The 21,928-nt window shown below is 37.1% G+C and overlaps 1 protein-coding gene across 2 annotated transcripts in view; it reads left to right on the forward strand.

The window, feature by feature from the left end:
* The window catches only part of LOC145767325 (crystal protein-like), a 245,208-nt gene that overhangs the window by 48,234 nt on the left and 175,046 nt on the right, over nt 1-21,928 (forward strand). For both annotated transcript variants that reach the window (XM_082579124.1, XM_082579125.1), the window contains exons 4-5: nt 1,124-1,259; nt 5,472-5,680. In XM_082579124.1, the coding sequence (XP_082435250.1) occupies nt 1,124-1,259; nt 5,472-5,680 (345 nt within the window). The remainder of the gene's footprint in view (nt 1-1,123; nt 1,260-5,471; nt 5,681-21,928) is intronic.

Raw genomic sequence — 21,928 nt, forward strand, 5'->3', positions numbered from 1 at the left:
CGATAAACTGTCGTTCGATAAACTGTCGTTTCGATAAACTGTCGTTTCGATAAACTGTCGTTCGATGAATTGTCGTTCGATAAACTGTCGTTTCGATAAACTGTCGTTCGATAAACTGTCGTTCGATGAACTGTCGTTCGATAAACTGTCGTAGTACCGTTTTTATAATTTGAAATTATTAAGATATCAAAGGCTTTATTTCTTACAACTTTTTCTTCTTTCTTTTTCGGCTTATATTATTGAGCATACAGTGGCCTACTTTGAAGATAATGCAAATATGAAGTCTGTGTAATGAAAATTTGCAAGCAATGCGAGAGGAATAGTCAAAAAATTTCATTTTGCTCACCCGATGCTTTGCCGCCTTTTCAGAGGTCTACAGGTGCGCCCTGGCGTGAAAAAGGTTAAGAAACACGGTCGTATAACCAACCTTTGCAATAGGCCAAGTTAGAAAGGTAATTGCTAGCAAGGTTTTATTACAAATGCATTTATTGGATAATGGCTAAATTTTGAATGACATATAAGCATAAACCAAAGAATTCCTAAAATCAAGCTAAATTTTCATGTCAAGTTAAATATTTTTGTTTCCGGAGTGCCTCTCCAATCAAATTAGTCACGCTACGCTACTGGTCCTGTATTCCTCAGGTCTCATTATTTTTGCTACATTTTGTATTGAGATTACGGTTTCTGGATTAGGATACTAGTGAAGTCATCCGGAATTTCACCACTGACGTACAACTTGTTTGATAGATTTGTCATGTTTTGCAATCCCCCTTCTTCCAATTGTTTCAGAAGTTCTGCAGGGATATTATCTACCCCTCTTGATTTACCATCTGGGAGGTTTGCTATGACATCTCTTTTTCATCTTTCATGGTTTTTGTAGTCTTCAGTTTTTACCGTTGGTTGCCTAGGGAAAACTGCAAACTTTTGGCGTGAGAATAGGTTGAATGCTCATTTAGGGCCTAGGCTACCACGAATTTTCCTGTTACTTGTCGAATCGTGGTCTACTTGTCGCCAACGCAACCTTTGTGACTGTGAATCATGAACTCCACATGCTCACTGGAGCAGCACGAGCGATGTGGCAAATACCACAGGTGACTAAGTCAAATCACTGTTGTTTTGACAGGGTTGCCCACTTTGGATTTTTAGTTCAAGGTAATCCTCCAGATGATGGAGAAGGAAATTTTGGATTTTGGGATCAAGTGAAGACGTTGGCATGGGTTAAAGACAATATTGCAATGTTCGGAGGTGATCCGAATCAGGTTTGTTAATAAATAATAGATGGCTCCTGATAACTCAGTTGGTTAAGCGCCTGACCTTGTACATAAAGAAACTGCAATATCAAACAGCGCTGGTTCGACTCTCGGAGTGTGTCCTTCATTCAGCAGAACCTAATCGATAGAATAATTCATAGAAATTATCTCAACAAGCGGAAACTTCACTCTGTTCATCTAGATTACCGGGCCTGTGTCAATGGTATTGTACTGTACAAAGCTTCTACAAGTATGCAAAATTGCCAGGATTAAGCTCTCAAAGAAGCTTTTTCACTCCGAGTGTAAAGATCCAACCAATCAATTTGACGTTTTAAAAACCTGACCGTATCCCTTGAGTGTATTTTTAGGAGATAATGATATCTTTTCAAGCTAAGAACAAAGATTGTGGGTTGCAGAGAGAGAGAGAGAGAGAGAGAGAGAAATCAGTGAAAAGCGTTTGAGAAAATGCGACAAACGCAATTATTTTCTGTCAACATCACAAGTTGCTCATTTTAACGCCAATAAAACAAATAAACTAAACTTGAACTTCATGAAAGCTTAATTCTCGAACTAGTTTGAACAGCACGGGTATGAAACAAAATTTTGTTGCAAATTTTTTATTCCCCGTGCAACCATGAGTGGACGGTTTTCATGTTTTGACAGAAAATATCAGTAACAAAGCTTAACATGTAAAAAAGTAACCTTCCGTATTGAAAACATTTTCACGTATATTCTCTCATTGCACGTTAATAAGATATATTGAAGTAGGTGTGTTTTAACGGTTTCTACAGTATTTTAAACGATAGCTAAAAATCTCGAAAATGCACCTTCTTCAGAAAAAAAAACAAAATTTGGTCTTCAAATTCGGTGCGATTCCAGGAAAATAAGACTTCGAAAAGGATGAATAGTTTCAATAGTGAATAGTCAACAACGGTAAATAGTCTCAATCACATGCTATAAATTCCAAAGAACAACAAAGCTTAGATAGAGGAAACACTGTATCTTAATGTGTAAAAAAAAAAAGACAGAGGTGTGTTCATAGCAGATAAAGTAAAACAATTATGGAATAAGTCAGATTAGTCACTTTAACAAGGTAAATCAACTGCTGAAAGAAAATTTGAAAATATATTATACAGTACATAAAACGTATGGAAGAAATAGCCGAAGAACAGGAAAGCATGATTTCACTAAGTTAATCAATATAATAAATGAGAAAAAAGAATGGTAGCGCCAATAAGATAGATAGTTCTATGCACTGCAGGAGTGCAGGTGTCAACTAAAGGGAAAATGGACTATATTGCACCCAAGCAAATTTGAAAAGAAATCACCCATAAAACTGAAAATATGAAAAGAGAAATTATCAGTCATAGAAGAGTTAATTGATGACAGCAGGAAAAATAAATCAGAAATTGAGGAACATGTGGGAGAAGAACAGTGTTCCAGAATTCTTAGAAAATTGAGAAGCCACCCGTCCTCCAAACTGAGTTTGCTGTGCGTTTAGTGAGCACAGCAATGCTAACCATAAGTAAAGCCCTTAAAGTGTGCAAAACCTTGGCAGGAAGTTGTATTTCTATACCCATCAACTCAAAGTAGTAGCCAATTTACCTAAAGTGAACAGAGTCAGGTTTTTTGGACTCCTGCTCCACTCCGACTCCAAAGTTTGTGACTCCAACTCTACTTTCGTTCCAATTTTTTCAGGAATATTGAGTCCAAACTTCAATTCGACTCCGCGTATAAACCACAATCCAGGTTGTTTGATAATATAACTTGTACCTTTCCTATCTCCTGTAATGAAACGAAACTTATATTCTTATGTAAATGCCTGCTTGGAAAATAAAAACCACAGAAGTACGCAAAAATGACAACAGCGCGAGTGCAGCGAAAATATTTCGACGTTAAAGTATAAACTGACAAACATCATACTCCGGCTTCACTCCCACTCCGGCAAAAATCCGAGACTTCTGCTCCTAATTAATCCAAAATTCCAACTCTTACATGTCTGGTATTTACTTAACTGTACTGAAAAAAAAAAAAAATAAAAACGAAATTTATAGAAAACTTACAGAATGAATACTGGTGTTTGAACTTTGATGGAACGAGCAAGCATGCAGTGGGAATATCATGAGGTACGTTTGAAGAATGAAAATAGAGATGATAAACTTGCTGTTGTTGAATGGAAAAGGTGAAACAATACTCAATGGTATAAAGACTGAATAAAAACAATTGTTACTGACTGCAGTAAACATTGGAAGATGTATTGGTGCAGTCACACGGCTGCATAAGCAATTTGAAAACATTGGACTAAAAAAATCTGTTGTCGTTGGATGCCAACACTATATTTCAGATACATTGTTGAAGCATGTTCTAAATGATCATTTTTGTGGAACACCAGTAGGCTATCACCGAATTCCAGGTACTCAATCATTTCATGACTAACAGAAAAGTAGGAACAACTCAAGAAATCACTGAAAAACCACTATGTACTGAAAACAGAATGGGATCGGTGGCAAAATGACATGGGCATTCTTGACTATTTAATACCGCACTAAAAGATTTTCAAAAGTTTACGAAGATTTCCAAAAGTGAATTTTCACTCACTTAATGCTCTCAATTATGCAATTTGAAACTCCTGAGCGATTTATACTTTGCTTGCTTTCATTCTGGTACCAGAGTATCGGCGGACAACTGAAGTGGCATGTGATGTTGTTCTCAGATCAGTGCTTCAACCTTGCTGACTTTGTCAATCTATCAGAAGCTTGCAAGAGTATCCAAACGCTGTGAAGTCACTCAGGAAGTTTTGGTCTGTACAACCAACGCCTATACCAGTGCAGCATTAAAATATTTGTGCGGAGCATGCTCTAATATGCAATGTAATGCGCACATGTACAAAAAGCAATGCAAGACTTGTTTCCACTTTGTAAATCGACTAAAAAAAGGCAAATTAAATGTCTTTCAACAAATGCGCGTTATTGAAAGATTAATTTCACCCATTTGTATTAGTATGTATATTGTATAGTCAGACAACAGTTTTCGCTATTGGAAGGTGAAGTTTTTTTTTAAGCAAAATTTTCTGCATATGCATCGTTTACACATTAAAACTCCACAAAATATAATTTGGGCACAAAAAGTTATATAATTGTCATACCCCCATTGAACAAGTATTTAGTTGTCAATTCGTGTAGCACGTAGTGGTTAAGCAGAGTTTCCTTAACATTATATTTATATTTTATTAAAAATAAAACTTACCAAGTTATTAAAGTTAAATAACTTACTCCGACTACTCTATTTGTGGTTCTATTATATATTTGGCCATTTTATCACCAGCTGATAGGAAGTTCCACAATTTCTGATCATAAGTCAAATATATTGATTGATTGAATCTTTATCCTCGGACTGGAAAAATTTCTTGCAGAGCTTAATCCTGAAAGTTTCGTATACCTGCACAGGTTTTGAATCATTGACGCAGGTCCGATCACCGAGATTGACAGAGTGAAGTTTCCGATCTTTGAAGTCTTGTTGCCAGGGAATTATTCCATCCATTAGATGCCGCTGAATGTAGAGCAGTCCTTCCGATGCGTTCCTCAAACACATACCCGAGAGTCGAACTAGCGCCGCTTAGTTGAAGCTTCTTCTTTCACAAAGTCACGCGCTAACCAACTGAGGCTATCGGGGCGGGGATTTTCTAAGTGGGTTTTGTTTGCAACTTTGAGGTAAGAAAAATGATTGGTTGATCTTCTGCAGGGATCCATATGTCGGATCCTGGTGGTCACCAGACAAACGTGGTCATCTTTGATAATTCTCGATCCTTGAGAATGAAAGATTGTTCTCTGCTGCCAATCTTCATTTTGTTTGGTTACCAAAAAATAAAAAAAATCCTGGCTACTATAAAAACTAGGGATTTTAGCTCGTGGTGATGCGAAACTACATCTACTTTTAGCTTATCCACCACACTAGACGGGTTACGTTTTTTTGTGATTTACAAAATATTGTACTTTTTATGGGTTACATAAGAGCCGTGAATTTGGTTTTCATTTTATTTTTTGTCAAAAGCACGTTTATAACAAAGCAAATCTTTATAGCAAAGAGTATAAATTCTCAAATTGGCAATTGACCCTCCTAAGGTGGCTGAAAAAGCGGAGCTGCACGTCTATAATGTAATATTCCTAATAAAAACCCAGTTTATATCCAAAAATGCAACAAAGTGTGTGTTTGCATCTTCAGGTGACCTTGTTCGGTCAAAGCGCCGGTGCCGAATCAATTGGAGTCCACATGACGTCATCTGTGAGCAAAGACTTATTCAATCGCGTCATCATGCAGAGCAACCCCTTTGGACTCCCATTCCGCAATCTGACAGATGCCAAGAAGTTTGGGAGCGTATTCACCCAAGCAGCGGGGTGCCCATCTGACGACATGGTGTGCATGCGCGCAAAGTAGGTACTATATATATTCATTCAATCACGACCTCATCCCAGAAGCGAGAGTTAAAAAAGTGCATTCGTATCAATCATGTTATGCGTCCGTATCAATCATGTGAGTAAAGTATCTCAAAAGAGATTGGAGCCTCATTGTTTATTTTTCTCCTTTATCTACAATCATCATCAGTCGTCATCTCCGCCTGCCGCAGATTGCGCATCAACATGGGTTATTTGCTTCCAAGAGTGGCGATTTTGAGCCAACTCGCACAGTGTCGCCAAGTTGAGTCCGGTCCATGATTGGATATTGTCTTGCCATCGTTTTGGTTGTCTGTCACGTTTTCTTTTTCCTTCTACCTTGCCTTCTGTGCAAACTTTGTTGATTCCGAATTGTGATCTTTTAGTGTGGCCGAGCAGTTTTAAAACTTTTTATTTTATTATTCCTGCAATTGGATGTAGTTTTGTCATACTTAAAAGATCTTCTGTTTTCGTGTGGTCAAGTAGCCTTTTGTTGGTCATGCTTCTCATGATGTGATTTTGGAAGGTAGTGAGTTTTTTCATTGTTGATGATGTCCAATTTACGCATTCTAGACTGTACAGCACGACTGGCAAAACGTAGGTGTTGAAAATTTTTGATTTCAGTTTGATGGGGAGTCTATTGGATGTTAGAATCTTTCTGTTCTTTTCAAATGCTGCCCAGCCTAAGCCAATTCGGTGTTGCACTGCAGCCTTTCCATCGTTGGTCTCGGATAGTCGGTGGCCAAGGTATATGAATTCTGGTACTTGTTCTATTTGTTTTCCGTAGAGAGTGAGATTGAGTGTGTTGTTAGTTTTGTCGGTTGTCATACATTTGGTTTTGGACACATTTATTTAGAGGCCGAATTTAGCAGCATTGTTTGACAGGGCATCTAAGTATTCCTGCATTTTCAGTTTAGAATTATTCAAAATGGCCATATCGTCTGCGTAGGTTAAGTTGGATATTACATGACCGCCGATGTTGAATCCAGTTTTACACTCATTTTCTGTTTCTGAGATTATTGCAGCCGCTACGATGCAAAACAGGACAGCAGACAAGACATCACCTTATTGCTTAACACCTTTTATAATATCGATTCGTCTGGTTGTTCCGATGTTTCTTTTGATTAGTGCTTTCGAGTCGTCGTACGTTGCTTTCAAGAGGTTGATGTATTTTTTGTTGATGGAAGTTTTACAATGACCGTCAGTAACAATGAAGTGAGATGTGAGGATCGATCCGTGACCCCCTGCAGAGAAATCCTTTAGCTGCTACAAGAAAGGATCATCTCCATGTACCAGTATATGCAACTATGATGACGACACATGCCCAAAGCCCTATGGACGGCATGAGCCTGACGGAAATTGTCTGAAAAGTAGAGGAGAGATGTTCAAACCAGCAACATGAAATGTACGAACATTACATGGTATAGGGCGTTATGACAATTAAAAGCAGATGAAAGCAATCTCAGACAATCACTTTATCTGTCCAGATCTGGTAAAAATCTGGACATCATAGGAATTAGTGAAACACGCTGGAACAATGGTAAAATAACAGATGATTGTTTTGTAATGATTTATACAAGTGGATGTCAACATGTGTATGAAGTAGGTATTTTGATAAAGAAATATGTAGCATCTGCGATAGGGTGGCTCGTTTTTGAATTTTTTTTTTTAATTCCCTCGGGGTAGTGGGGAAATGGTGCCAATGAGTGAGAAAACGCTCATGACAAAATTTGAGATTCGTAACAAATTGTTTTCAGCCTCTTCTTGGGGCCCAAAACTCGAAAAATGGGGTCAAAAACGCAATTTTTTCAAAAAGATTTTTAGTTTGGGTAGATACAATATTGTTTAGATATATCTAATTAAAAAAAAAAATTGAAGTCATTTCAATTATTCCTTCAGCTTCTTCACAGCTTCTGAAAATTTTCATTTTGCTGAAAATTTTGCATTTTTGTTTGTGGTTACATAACTACAAACTTCGTCAGTGACGTAAATTCAAATAAAAGACGTCACTTTTTCCTACCAAATTAACCCAATGTCATTAAAAAAATGACGCAACAGCTCAGGGAAGGTCTATAAAGAGAAATACTATGACGTTTTATAGTTGGCAAAAAGTCTAACGCAATTATGTATTATGTAACCACCCACAAAAATGCGAAATTTTCAGAAGCTGTGAGGAAGCTGAAGGAATAGTTCAAATGACTTCAATTTTTTTTTGGGGTTAATTAGATATATCTAAACATTATTGTATCTACCCAAACTAAAAATCTTTTTGGAAAAAATTGCGTTTTTGACCCCATTTTTCGATTTTTGGGCCCCATGAGGAAGCTAAAGACAATTTGTTACGAATCTCAAATTTTGTCATGAGCGTTTTCTCACTCATTGGCACCATTTCCCCACTACCCCGAAAGAATTTAATAAAAAAGTTCAAAAACGAGCCACCCTAATCTGCAATGACTGAATATGGGCCTGTGTCCAATAGAATTATAACGATAAAACTGCAAGAAACCCCGTTTAACATAAATGTAATATAGGTATGCAGCAACAGAAGATCATACAAACAAGGAAATTTGAAAATGCCATGACGATATAAACAATGTTTTAATCATACGGTAGGACAACAAAAGGAATAAAATTACGTTCATAATGGAAGACTAGAATGCTAAAGTTGGAAACCAGTATGAATTCCCTGTAACAGGACATTAAGGTTTGGGAGAAATGAACTTACGAGAAAAACGATGGCTCAAATGTAATTGAGAGAAGTTTTAAGACTTTACTTATCATCATCATCAAGTTCCTTTCTCTCGTCAAAAGTTGTAGGCAATGAAGCGCCAAGTTTTTTTTGTTGTAAGATTTTTTAACAATATTTCATCTACATTTGGATTCAAACAATTGATCAATGATCCAACTCTTGTAAAAGGTCACACACTAAACTTCATGTTAGTGCGATCTCATACAAACATTGTTGTTAATAAACCACAAGTCATTGATCCATATCTGTCAAATGTTCAAGATATTTCCTCTTCGGACCATTTTGTATTAATATTGAAAGCAAATCTATACAAACCACCTCGCCCCAAGAAGCAAGTAAAATTTCGCAAATGGGAGAACACTATGGATAAAGATTTTGTTTCTGATGTCTTTCTTGCTTTACAATCTTTAACATTGAACTGTTCTTGTGAAGAACTTGTAACATTCTCTAATTCGTCTCTTAAATCTATTTCTAATGATCATGCTCCCATCTGCTCTCAATTGCTCACACTCAGAACAAATTCTCTCTGGTTTGCTATGGAACTCAAGAAAGAAAAACTAATTCGAAAAAAGATTGAACACAAATGGAGAAAAACTAAATTATCTATTCATCGAGATATTTACAAAAAAACAATGCAAATATGTGAACATATTAGTCTGATATTAGTACTTGAAGCCAAGAAAAATTGTTACCTTACAGTGGTTCTCAAAGTATGTGTCGCGACCCAAACATGGGTCGCGCAGGATCAAAAAAAGGGTCGCACTATGGTGATTCAATTTTGCCCAAACAAACTTTTTTCATTTCCTTTTCAAGTATTTTCAATTCCATTATGACTGAATTATTGTATCATAAGCATTTTATGTGGCTTCATCTCAGTAACCTTGAGTATTGCATCATACATGGTTTTCTGAGTTTTGATGGCAGCCAGCTACAGCATAGATATAGCCAACTACAGTAGCTGCTAAGACTCGCTCAGTTTTTCACAGAATCGCGTTTGTTATCAATTTTAGATAAGTGGAAGGCAGACAGCGCAACGAGGACAATAGCTAGGAATGCAGTTTATCCTTTTACGTTTACTGACAGAGATAATTCAGTCTACCGGCCGTGACTGTAGTATTTTGCAGGATTTTGATATAATCATAAGGTAAAATTTCCACAGCTTACAAGAAGTGGATGTTAAAAGTATGTTACTTAAACGACATCTTCACCGCAGCGAACGATTTTAACACATCAAAGCATGGCAGAAATCAAAATATTATCACTCTCTCGAAAAGTTGTCAGCCTTCAAAGAAAAGCTGCAACTCTGGACGAAGAAACTGGAGCGTGGACGAACAGTAGCGTTTCCATCCATGAACGAGTGTCTGGAGGAATGGAATTAGCAGATTTGATGTCATCAAACCCATCACGGAGTTCGATTTCTACAATCCTGATATAAATCTGGCATCTCAATGTGGGTCAGAAATCCGTTTATGGCAAAGGTTGACGACTTATCAGAGAATATTGCAGGACCACAGGTAGAGCGTATCGCACTGCATCACGATCAGCTCCATCGACAACTTTTTTCCACAGTCACCTGGAGAATTCTGGACTTCAGTTAAAAAGAAAAAGCCAATAATTGATGACGAAGCAATGACTTTTCTGCTCCCGTTTGCCACCACTTATCTGTGAAAGCAAGGATTTTCGGCACTAACGGTTACTAAAATCAAGGCTCGTAATCGCCTTTATCTTGGTGAGAATCTGCGCATTGTGCTCACTAAAATAGAGCCGTGCATTGAAGATATTATGAAGGAAAAATTTCAGTTTCATCAATCACACGAAAATAAATCAATCATTTGCTTGTGATAAATCATTGTTTCATAGTACCCTACTGTGTACTACAACTGGTTGTCTGTGCCTTTTCCTACTGTATTCCATGCATATCAGAAAAACATACATTTTTTTATGTTTGAGGCTTGGGTCGTAAGATGTTCATAAAACTTAAATTTGTGTCGCGCTCAAAGAAGTTTGAGAACCACTTCCCAAGGCTTAAGCAAATCAGTGAAAACAAAACTCCAAAACAATTCTTCAAATTTTCTAAAGCATTAATGGGCAAAGATAACAGAAGTGTTATCCAACTGGAAAGTCTGCTCAAGAAATTGCTGAATCATTTAGCTAATACTTTTCAAACAAAATTAGTTTAATCAGGAATACTCTTCCATGTCACGATCACATCACTATAGAAACTCAGTCAGCAGATCCTTGTAGCCATAATCACATTGATTTTTCTTTTTCTGATTTTCATGAAACAGACAAGACTAAAATGCTTAACATTTTAACTGCATTATCATCTGCATCTTGTGAACTAGATCCAGTGCCCTCATGGTTCCTCAAAAAGCATTCATCATCTTTTCTGCCTATTCTGAGTGTTATTTTAAACAAATCTTTAACCAGTGGTCTTGTCTCCCCAAAACTCAACATGCCATTGTTCGTCCACACTTAAAAAGCCTAGTCTAGACAAAGAAGAGTTCAAGAATTATCGCCCTGTGTCCAATCTACAGTATTTTTTGTGTCAAAAATATTCGTAAGAGTAGTTGGCAGACAGTTAAGTGATTTCTTAAAGTGGAAAATTTATTTGATATCAATCCATCTGCTTATCGTCAACATCACTCTACAGAAACAGCTTTATTAAAAATCCATAATGACATTGCTACTGTGTACTTGACTGTAACCACAGCGTTGTTCTACTTTCTCTTGATCTTTCAGTTGCTTTTCATACCATTGATCACAAAATTCTTCTAAATCGTCTCAAATCAGATTTTGGCATTACATGAATGGCACTTGACTGGTTCTCTTCTTATCTTTATGACCGAACTCAGTCTGTAGCAATTCAAACGCAGTGTCTTCTGAAACTTTCCTTTCTTCTGGAGTTGCTCAGGATTCTGTTCTCGGCCCTGTCTTGTTTTGCTTTTACCTAAAACCTCTGTTTGATATCATAAAGCAACATGGGCTTTCATTCCACTTTTTTGGGTTTTTTTTGGAGGAGGGGGGGGGGGTGCAGTCAATTTGAAAATCAATAAAAAGAAAGAAAAATATAAAAAAGATATGAACAATGATAGACATATACGATATGCTATAAAATAGGTATTAAAACAGCCATTTTCATCAATTGCGAATATTTAAAAAATAAGTTTTGCTGGAATAAAAATTGCTAAGCATGCAAAGAAAACTTGAAGTCAGGTTTAAAGCCCTGTATGCTGTGTCCATGACCAATTGGATATTTGTATGTTTGCAGGTACATACTGCACTTGATTGAAATTATAATCAAGACTAAAAACTATAAAACAACCATTCAAGGTTTCAGATTGTTTCAACTGACGTCGTTTGGTTCAGTGTTGGTTTCAGCTGAGTCAGCTCCAACAAATGTTGCTATTAAAATGTATTTGAAGTTGTATGAAAGAAAATAACGGAGTCTGATCGATGCATAATTTCAACCATAACAATAACAAAAAAATATTTCCTCCTTCCGGGATAAGTTAAGTCCGCCGTGGGACTAATATCAGCTGTTTAGAAGCATATCAAATCATTTGATGCGGTAACATACAATTTCAACAATTCCTCACAAAATTTAGGGGTGCCTGGGCTCCCTGGCCACCCCCAATAAATCCCTCCTGTATGCTGATTGCTGATGATATACAATTCTACTTGCATGTTACTGATGAAGATTTATTGTGTTGTATTAAATACAAATTCCAAAATTACATGGTTGATATCTTAAATTGGATGTACTATAATATGTTGAAACTGAATCAAGAAAAATGTAAGTTTATTGTATTTTCTTCAAAATGGTGTATTTCAAAGCTTAATGACATGGCCCTTACCTTGAATAATATTAAATCTTTCTTCTTCTAACTCAATTAAATTGCTTGGTGTAACATTAAATCAACATTTGTGTTTGGAAAACTTTGTCAGCGACTCTGTTAAATCTTGCTTTTTTTATTTGGGAAATATTGGTTCAATTAGACAGTTCATAAATGCTGATGCTTGATAAACTTTAACTCATGCACTTGTAACATCCAGGCTTGATTATTTAAATTCTTTGTTAAATAACATTCCATATTGTACTACTTAGCGTCTTCAAAGCGTTCAGAATGCTTGCGCTCGACTAATTACTTTAACACGTAAACATGAGCATATTACTCCTATACTAAAGTCAGTTCAGTTCAGTTTGTTTTTATTTCTGACCATCACAACGAAAAAAAAAATGACAGACATAGCAGAGGTCTTGAAAAAGGTAAAAGCGACAAAACGTGGACGTTATAACGTGCATGATACCTAAGTAGGACCAGTTGTGGCCTTTGGGGTGGGCAAACTGGGCGACCGCCCAGGGCCCGCAAATTTATGGGTTGCGCTTATCCAAAATATGCACAAATAAAATTTACATCAAGCACTAGCAGAAAGAATTCACCATTGAAAACAAAAGAAACCACGATTCTCTATGTTCTACAGTATACATTCTAAAGTCTCTGCATTGGCTTCCAGTATTGTATCGTATTCGCTTCAAAATATGTCTATTAATTTATAAAGTTTTTTATGGTTTTGCTTCGAACTATTGATACTTTGCTTGTTCATTATGAACCTGCCAGAACTTTGCGATCTCGACATCAATTGCTCTTGTGCAACCCTTCATGTGAGACACAATATGGAAATCGCACCTTTTCAGTTGTTGCTGCCAGTTGCTGGAATTGTTTGCCTATGGCCACAGCGGTAAACCATATATCTTCGTGGGAAAGTTGTAGGATAAAATTCCTAAATCCTTCGTCTGTATGCGATAACGAAAAAAAACGCTCTTTTGAAAAAGTCCTTTCACGAAGTGTATTTCAAGAGAGCACAGCAACACGGGCTGTTAAAAATAGCACGCAACACGGTACGCACTAACGCACAAAACGACTTGTCATCAACAAGACACATTTCTGGATAAATAGCGGAAATTTCGTCTAGCTAGTACGCAAAGCAGAACTGTTTAATATCTGACCAGCTTTCTCATCGACAATCTACAGAATGACGAAACTCATTGCTACATTTCAAACGCACACAACTCGCCTCTGTGCCACAACAGTCAAATACTTTGTTGAGTGATTTCACACGAGGTGAATCTGTCTAATGCAATATTTCTTAATTCAAGATGATGTAAGAGTTCCTTGTTTACAGAAATATTCTATGACGTAGACGCCAGGTAAATTATGACGTTAAAGGTTTTATGTTTTATCTGGGGAACGATTGTCCGTAACAGTCTATTTGTGTAAAATAGCACTCCCGCATAGTTTATAACAGATCGTTAACACCTTTTGTGCTTATTCTTCTGTTGTGTTTATACGTTGTTCAGTGCAGATTGTAATTTCAGTCATTTAATATTAACATTTCACGAATATTTGTTGTTTTTGTTTAGATGAATTAGTTATTTTCCTGACGAGGGTAGAAAGTTTTGCCGAAAACGTTTGAATTTATGTAAGGTAAAGGTGGTCCCATACTTGATTCAAGTGTTGGCTATGAGAGGATAAGGTTCTCATTGTACTGAGCCTTCGGCACTTAGGAGAGTAGGGTGGCCAGTTTCTTTCTCTTGGCCACCTTTCTTGCAGCAATAACCCACTCAATTTATTACCCCTAGGTAGAGGTGAGCGGTGATTTTCAACAACCAGCTAAAGCCGGGGTCGAACCAGGCTTGCATAATTGGAAATCCAACGTCTTATCCGTTGCGCCATCCCACCTGTATAGTTATCTTTTGTTTTATGTATTGTTTTTGAATTATGCAATTCAATCCCATCAAGTTGCTATCAATTATTATCTGTCTATGGTATTCAAAAATTATCTCTCTACCAAACCTATACTATTCTATTTGTGTAAAAGAAGCTGAGAATTTAAATGAATTCAAAACTCGCTTGAAAACGTTCTGTTTTACTGAACATTATGACTGAAAGCAGTGTATTAATTATCACCATTGTCATGTACAGCGCCCAGGACCATAGTTTACACTGTGAATGTGGCGCTATATAAATGTTGTTATTATTATTATCATTAAGTCAAAAATCTTTTGATTCTTCCATAGTTGTTAAAAGTTTTCTTTTGTTGTAAAACTTTTTTGCTTAAATCATTTAAGTTCTCTTCATTTTATTTCATTGGGGTTCAACCATGTTCTCAGTGTCGCCTTCTTGTGGTCCAGATTCTTTTTTCAGTAAATCAAATTTGTTCTTCACAAAAATATTGTAAGCCTACTGTTGTTTGGTTTCTTTCATTTTAAGTTGATTCATATCTAAATGTTCTAAAACTGTATTTTTTTTTCAGTTTTAGTATGATCAGAGTTAATGTCAGCTCCTGGATAGGTTTGGCTCGCATTATTGAGTTCTTGTATCTTTGACTTATCATAATGAATAATTTGTCAATTTGGTTACGATATTGTCAATTTGGTTACGATATTGAGTTTGCAAAATCAATCAGCTGATTGGTTTGGTTTTTTGAAGGTTTGGTTTTGAATCTTTATCCTCGGACTGACAAAGCCTTGATTGGTTATTCCTGGTAGTTTGGCATACTTGTAGAGGCTCTTGACACCTAGACGACCATATACATATGGCATAGTCCTGGAAATCAATATCGTAACAGAATTGACTTCATCATGATAAGTTAAAGGTACAAGAACTCAATAAAGCAAATCAAAACTTATCCAGGAACTGACAAACTCAGATCATAATCCAGTTGTTGTAGAGGTACAAATAAAACTGAAAACAAAAAACAAAACCTGGTTTTGGAACATTAAGATATGAATCAACTTAAAATGGAAGAAACCAAACAACATTAGGTTTACAATACTTTGGTGAGGAACAAACTTGATCTGCGGAACAAAGAATCTGGACCACAAGAAGGGGACACCGAGAACATAATAGAAAACCAATGGAATAAAATGAAGAAGGACTTAAATGATTCAAGCAAAAACGTTTTTAAAAAACAAGAGAAGAAAAAATACCTTTCAACAACCATAAACAAATCGAAAGATTGTTGACTTAATGATAAAAAGAAACAAAGACAATAACATCCAATATTTTTAATTAAATAAGTCGTCGTCGTCGTCGACTGTATGGCATCTGTATGGCATCGCGGCCTTACCTACAAGCTGCTTCGCCTGCTTCCTGACCGACATATGGTCCATATGATTATGGAACTTGTCAGAAATCGAAGCTTCACCCTCACCACCAGCAATCCACGGCGAAGCAGACTGAGACGCCTGAAAAACGGCGTCCCACAGGAATCGGTCCTGGCTCCACTTCTTTTCAACATCTACACCCACGACCTGCCAACCACGGTCTCCGCAAAATACGCTTATGCGGACGATCTGGCAATTCTCCACTCCACAAAGTCGTGGGAAAATCTAGAAGACACCTTGAGCCAGGACATGCAAACCATCTCAGCTTATCTCCAGAACTGGCGACTGAAACTCAGCGAAACCAAAACTGTGGCGGCAGCTTTCCACCTACACAATCGGGAAGCTGATCGTGAGCTACATGTCCACAACAACGGAAAACCTCTGTTCTTCTGCCCCGAGCCAAGGTATCTTGGGGTGACACTAGACAGATCGCTCACATACCGCCACCATTTGGTGTCACTGCGCAAGAAACTGACATCCCGCGCTGCACTACTGAAGCGCCTGGCAGGCTCTAGCTGGGAGGCGAGGGCTGACACTTTGCGAATAGCAGCCTTAGCCCTTGTCTACTCTTCTGCAGAGTACTGTGCACCTGTCTGGTGCCGCAGTGCTCACTGCCATAACATCGACACTGCCATAAACAGCGCCCTGCGCACAGTGACCGGATGCCTGCGTCCCACACCATTGGACAATCTCCCCATTCTCGCTGGCATCCAACTTGCTGAGCTTCGTCGCGAAGAAGCCACTCTGTCCCCCGGTCGACAGGCACTGGAGCCTAACCATCTTCTCCACCACAAAATCTCTGCCTTCCCAAACGAGCGCCCCCGCCGACTGATATCAAGACACCCATTCGTGCCAGCCGCTCGGCTTCTGATCAACAAAGCTGATGAACAAGACATCTCTGCGGCTACTTGGGCGGACCATAAATGGAATTCTGAATGGAGGTCAAGCACCACCAGACTCCATTCATTCATCTCCGACGCCGACACACGCCCCATCGGCCTGACACTACAAAGACAGGCATGGGTGCGCCTCAACCGTCTCCGTACGAGCGTCGGGCTTTTCCGCTCAACCATGCACCAATGGGGAATGGCTTCTTCCTCCTCCTGTGAATGTGGTGCCGAGGAACAGACCGCAGACCACATCATCAATGATTGTACCATCTTCAAGCCACCTAACGGAGTGGAAGGTCTGCGCGTCATGGATGATGAAACTAAAGACTGGCTGCTCTCTAGCAGCCTTCCAGTGTAGTCCGGGAACATCGTGAATCTGGGGTGGTAAAAGGATAGACCCTCGGCCCCAGAAGCTCAGACGACGACGACGATTAAATACGTAGACTAGTAGTAAACAAATGTAAGAACCAAGCATCAAATGTAGTGACGCAAAGTAGTGACGCTAGTTAGAGCCAATTTTGCGTTGCTGATAAATTTTGATTTTGAGCCAATTTTGCGTTGCTGATAGATATTGGGTAACGGCCCATACGGCGCGATGAGCTTATATTGCTTGCTGGGAGATGACAGCAATTTCCTTTATGTTTGATTCTATTAAAGAGGATATAAAGTATTCAGCGGAAGCTTTGGTTCTATGAAGAGCGGGTAGATTTCATACTGGATGTATAGTCGCAGTTGTCAATTATTAAACAAAAATGTCTTATCACGAGCTTAAAAGAATGTCTTATGAAGAGTTTCAGCGTGTGATGAGAGGGGATGATGATCTACGAAAGGACTTCTTCCTTCAACACTTCAAACCGTTTGATAGTGATGATGAAGATAGTGGATATGAATCCGACCGCCAAAGATGTGTTATTCCTCTAAATAGCTCAACCACTAAAAGTGTTTTTGAAAGGTTCGACCTATCTGATCGCGAGGGAAACATTCTACCTCTACTACACCCACTTAGCCCCTTCTCCAATATTTGATGTGGAGGAAAACGATGAAGAAGTGGATTCAATTCCTCTTCAAGAAGAAAAAAGCGTCGAAGTCCCCCTTCAAACTACTGATGAGTGGGATTCTAGGAGATGTGAGCATCGAGGATGTAATGCCCAATGCCTCTGCGAGATTTTTGATTTATTTGAGGAGGTTGAAACACCATCTCAACCTCCACCCGATTTGTTTAGTGATGAATTTTGGAGCGTTAATAAATCGTGTAAATAAATATTATACCGTCGGTGTTGTTTTTCTGTATTATCGAAATATACCACACACAAATTGTAAACAGTTTGTTTTACTGGACTGCACAAGTGAAAAAATTGTAAGCGAAGTTACACAGCAATAACTAATGTGGAATAACGACGTAGGCCCAACTTTAGGCTTATCATGTAGGAATAACATTTACGATTTTGTTTTATGATGCTTATTACAACTAAACTAGATCTGTGTAGCTTGCCAGGTTCATAATTTAGGTAAGCATTTGTTTGATAAAGATTATTGAAACAGTGGTTTTAGGTAATCATTGATACCGGTAGTAATTTTGATAAATGTAACTAACCTGGAAATTAAATTTGTTGGTATGATGCCACTTAAAGCTTATAAGAATAAAGCTTTTTCAAAACAACGTTACTCTAAGTTTGTTATTGTTTGTTTGTACGAATAAATTTTACATTTTTATTTTAGATGATGCTAATACCAGCTAAACAATCAACATTCCCTTTATGCAATGAAAACACCCAAATGAACAGCTATAGAACAAATTGTTGCAACATATACTTCTACATTCTGACAACTAGAAAAAATCAACAAACCCAACGCAAACTACATCACACATTGTTACCTAAACTTAAGACAAGCATGAAAAAAATACAAACTCTAGCAGAATGCGAGCACAAATTTTGCAACACGTAATGACTCCTGATGATGAAAACACACAAACAAATCTCCGAACACAGATTTTACGTTAAAAATTATGCAACAGAAACTTGTGATATTTTGTTGTAGTTTCTTAAGCTTGTAAAAATAAAATTGTAATTTGCTGAAAAAATTTTTAAGTTTGTAAAAGAAAATTTAAGATTTTGACTTGAAATAATTTTTCATGTGCATGTTTTCAGAGGTAAACTTTCAGATTACAATTTGTTGAAACTATTTTTTTTTTTCAGTTTGTAAGTTATGGAACCTATAAGTTTGTAGTTTGTTAAATATTTAGTTTTTGGTTTATGCAATGAAAACTTTGTGATTTGTTAAAATTATTGTTCAGTTTGTAAACGAAAATTTAAATTGTGATTTAAAATAATTTTTCGTGTGTATGTTATTAGAATAAATTTTTTAGTTTACACTTTGTCAAAACTATTTTTTTAGTTTGTAAAACAAAACTTAACAATTTTTTTATTTAAAGCTATTTTTCATGTGTATTTTTTTTAGCAAAAAACTTTCATCATGTTTCCTTATTTCACATTTATTAACTTTACAAAATTAAATGTGAATAATTATATATATAATGTAAACTTCATATTTGATTTAACTTATCAATTAATTAAGATAATAATAACTTAAATTGTTAGTTTTATTGTACATAGTTTTATTTGAAACAAAAAAAATGATGATAATGTTTAGTTTACGATAACTTATTACTACTTATTGCGAATTAATGTGAGTTATTCTAAGATTGCTATTTTGTTTGCTTATTTCTAAAAAACAATACATCGGCTTATCTATGTTTTATATGTTGCACAATTCAGTTTTTAAAGTTTTTAGAGTAAGAAATCAAGATGAGGTATTCCAGCAACCATATCGGAGCGCCTGAAATATAAAATGTAGCTACTCAAAGCGCACTTATAATTTGCAAAATCTTCAAACATTTTCGATGTGTCACATTAGACTTTTAAATGGCAGCACTAATTACTTAAGGTTTCACCTCCATTCTGTTCTGAAGTTTTTATTGTTGAGCTGTTGGTTCCGTGATCGATCCCATGCTTCCATTTGTAAAAAGTATTAGTTGTGAAGAAAGAAGCGTTCTTCCCGGCTATCAGCACAAGGCTGAGCACTCACTAGCACAGCGAGCAGTTGCGATTCGCTAACCATATAGGTGTAGCTTCCACGCTTGTTAATATTGTGGTCACAAGTATTTTTTTTTCACATTTTCAACCCTCCTGTCATTTTTGTTGAACACAAGCATGATTTACTTTGTAAATGCTAAAATTTTCATGCTGGTAGTTTTATCAAGCATATTAGAATATATCACAATTCATCTGTAAAGATTACGATTAGGCTACCTAAACTTACTGTTTTAATATAACAACGTAATATTTTTTAAATCGTGATAAGTTGTATAGTGCATAAATCATTTTTAAAGCCTTTGTGTTTTGCAATCTCCGGAACTACTGTAGGCTACAAGATTTCTTTAAGAAGCAAAGGAAGTTGTGTTCTTCAGCTTTATAAAGCTCGATTCTTAAACTGTTTGTAATTATATCTAACCTAATAGATAAACGTTCAACCTCTAACAGATATACTAAACTATTTTATTGCATTGAAGGATGTTTTCTAGCAACCCATTGTTTTACACGTTCTATATGCCTTTAACTTTATGTAATAATTTTACCACATACACTTATAGCTTAATTTCAGTGAGTGTCACAATCAATGTGCGAGGTCTTGCGACGGGTTGCTTGTATTTCGATCGAGCGTGCTGTTTTGATTGTAAAATTCTTATGCTATAGGTTATCATCGGTCATTGTCCTGAAGTAACCTCTGATTACGAAATCTGTATTATGTAACGTGTATTCTAGATCATTCAATTGCTACGTGCAAATCTAGAGTCTTCTTTAAACTTGCTTGTTTACGCCGCTCAGTGCAACGTTTCCGAACGATGAGTTCGTGTGATGCAACATTACGTAACCTTCTCGAAGTTACTAGACCGAACAAACCTTTTATAAATAGTGGTGTAATTTGCGTCATCATTATTATTATGATGAGTTGGTGATGAGAGATCATTGTTGTAGTAGTAGCAGCTGTTAATGGACGCAAAAATTATTGTTGATCAAGAGTTGAAGTATTGAATACGAGTAAAGCAAAGTTGATGATGATATGATTTCTGATTGAAATTAGAATCGTATGAGAAGCTGTGAGTGGATCACGTTAGACTCGATCAAAAGCCGCAAGCGTTGGAATATATTGCTGTTTACTATTACTTTGATTAATTGCTGGAAGTGGTGAACCATTCGTTGGAGTCCTTCAATCGTTTTCATATATATCATTTCACTAGTGGAACCATTCGACATTTAATTGACTGCTTTTCGGTATAACCCATTAAACTACGTCATTGAACCTTTCCAAGTCTTTTTCCTGGTAAGAGATAGAAAGAAATCGTGACATTCTGGGGGCTCGTCCGGGAACAAACCGAAGAATACCGAAGGATTTATTGAAAGAATAATAAATTAACACCAAGCTGTCAAAATGGCGGATACTGTCAAAAATGAGATGATCGAAGATTTAGGGAGCATGGCTGAACGAATGGGGCTGACTGGCAATGAGAAGTCTCAGTTTGTGATGGAAGAATATCACAAGATAATTTCCCAAAAAGCTCAGCGAGAAGCTGACGAAAGAGAAGAAAGAAGAGCAGAACGTGAAATAAGGAAAGCAGAACTTGAAGCTGAAGCCGAAGAAAAACGAGCACAGCGTGAAGCTGAAGAAAAACGAGTACAACTTGAAGCTGAAGAGAAGCGAGCACAGCGTGAAGCTGAAGCTTAAGAAAAATGGGCACACCAGCAGTACGAAGCAGAAGCTGAAGAAAGAAGAACGCAATATGAATTGGAAAAGTTAAAACTTGATATAGAAAGACAAAAGCTGGACATTGGTGAGCGATACAATTCTACTAATGATAATGCTCGAGATGCTATCGTGGCGCAAGTTAGACGTCCAGATTTGCCATCATTTGTTGAAGAGAAAGATGAGTTGGATAGTTATTTGTTAAGATTTGAAAGATATGCTACAACAGCCAAATTGGAGAAGTCGACGTGGGCTACCCAGCTAAGCATGTTATTATCGGGACAAGCTCTTAATGTATATTCAAGACTTTCGCAAGAAGAAGCCATGAATTATGACAGATTGAAGTTAGCTCTGTTAAAGCGATGCAATTTTACCGAGCATGGATACCGTCAAAGATTTCGTGAGGCAAAGCCTGAACGACACGAAAGCCCAGGTCAATTTATTGAACGTTTAAGAAACCTTTTGTTAAAATGGTTTGAAGTTTCGGGGCCGATCAATCATTGGACGGATTGGCAAACCGTATAGTTAAGGAACAATTCACAGATTCATGTTCAAAAGATCTGTCTGTTTATTTAATGGAGAGAAGTCCAAAGACTCTAGAAGACATAGCCAGTGTGGCGGAACAGTATTCAGTT

The sequence above is a fragment of the Aplidium turbinatum genome, chromosome 3 (assembly GCF_918807975.1).
Source record: "Aplidium turbinatum chromosome 3, kaAplTurb1.1, whole genome shotgun sequence".
Taxonomy (NCBI): Eukaryota; Metazoa; Chordata; class Ascidiacea; order Aplousobranchia; family Polyclinidae; genus Aplidium; species Aplidium turbinatum.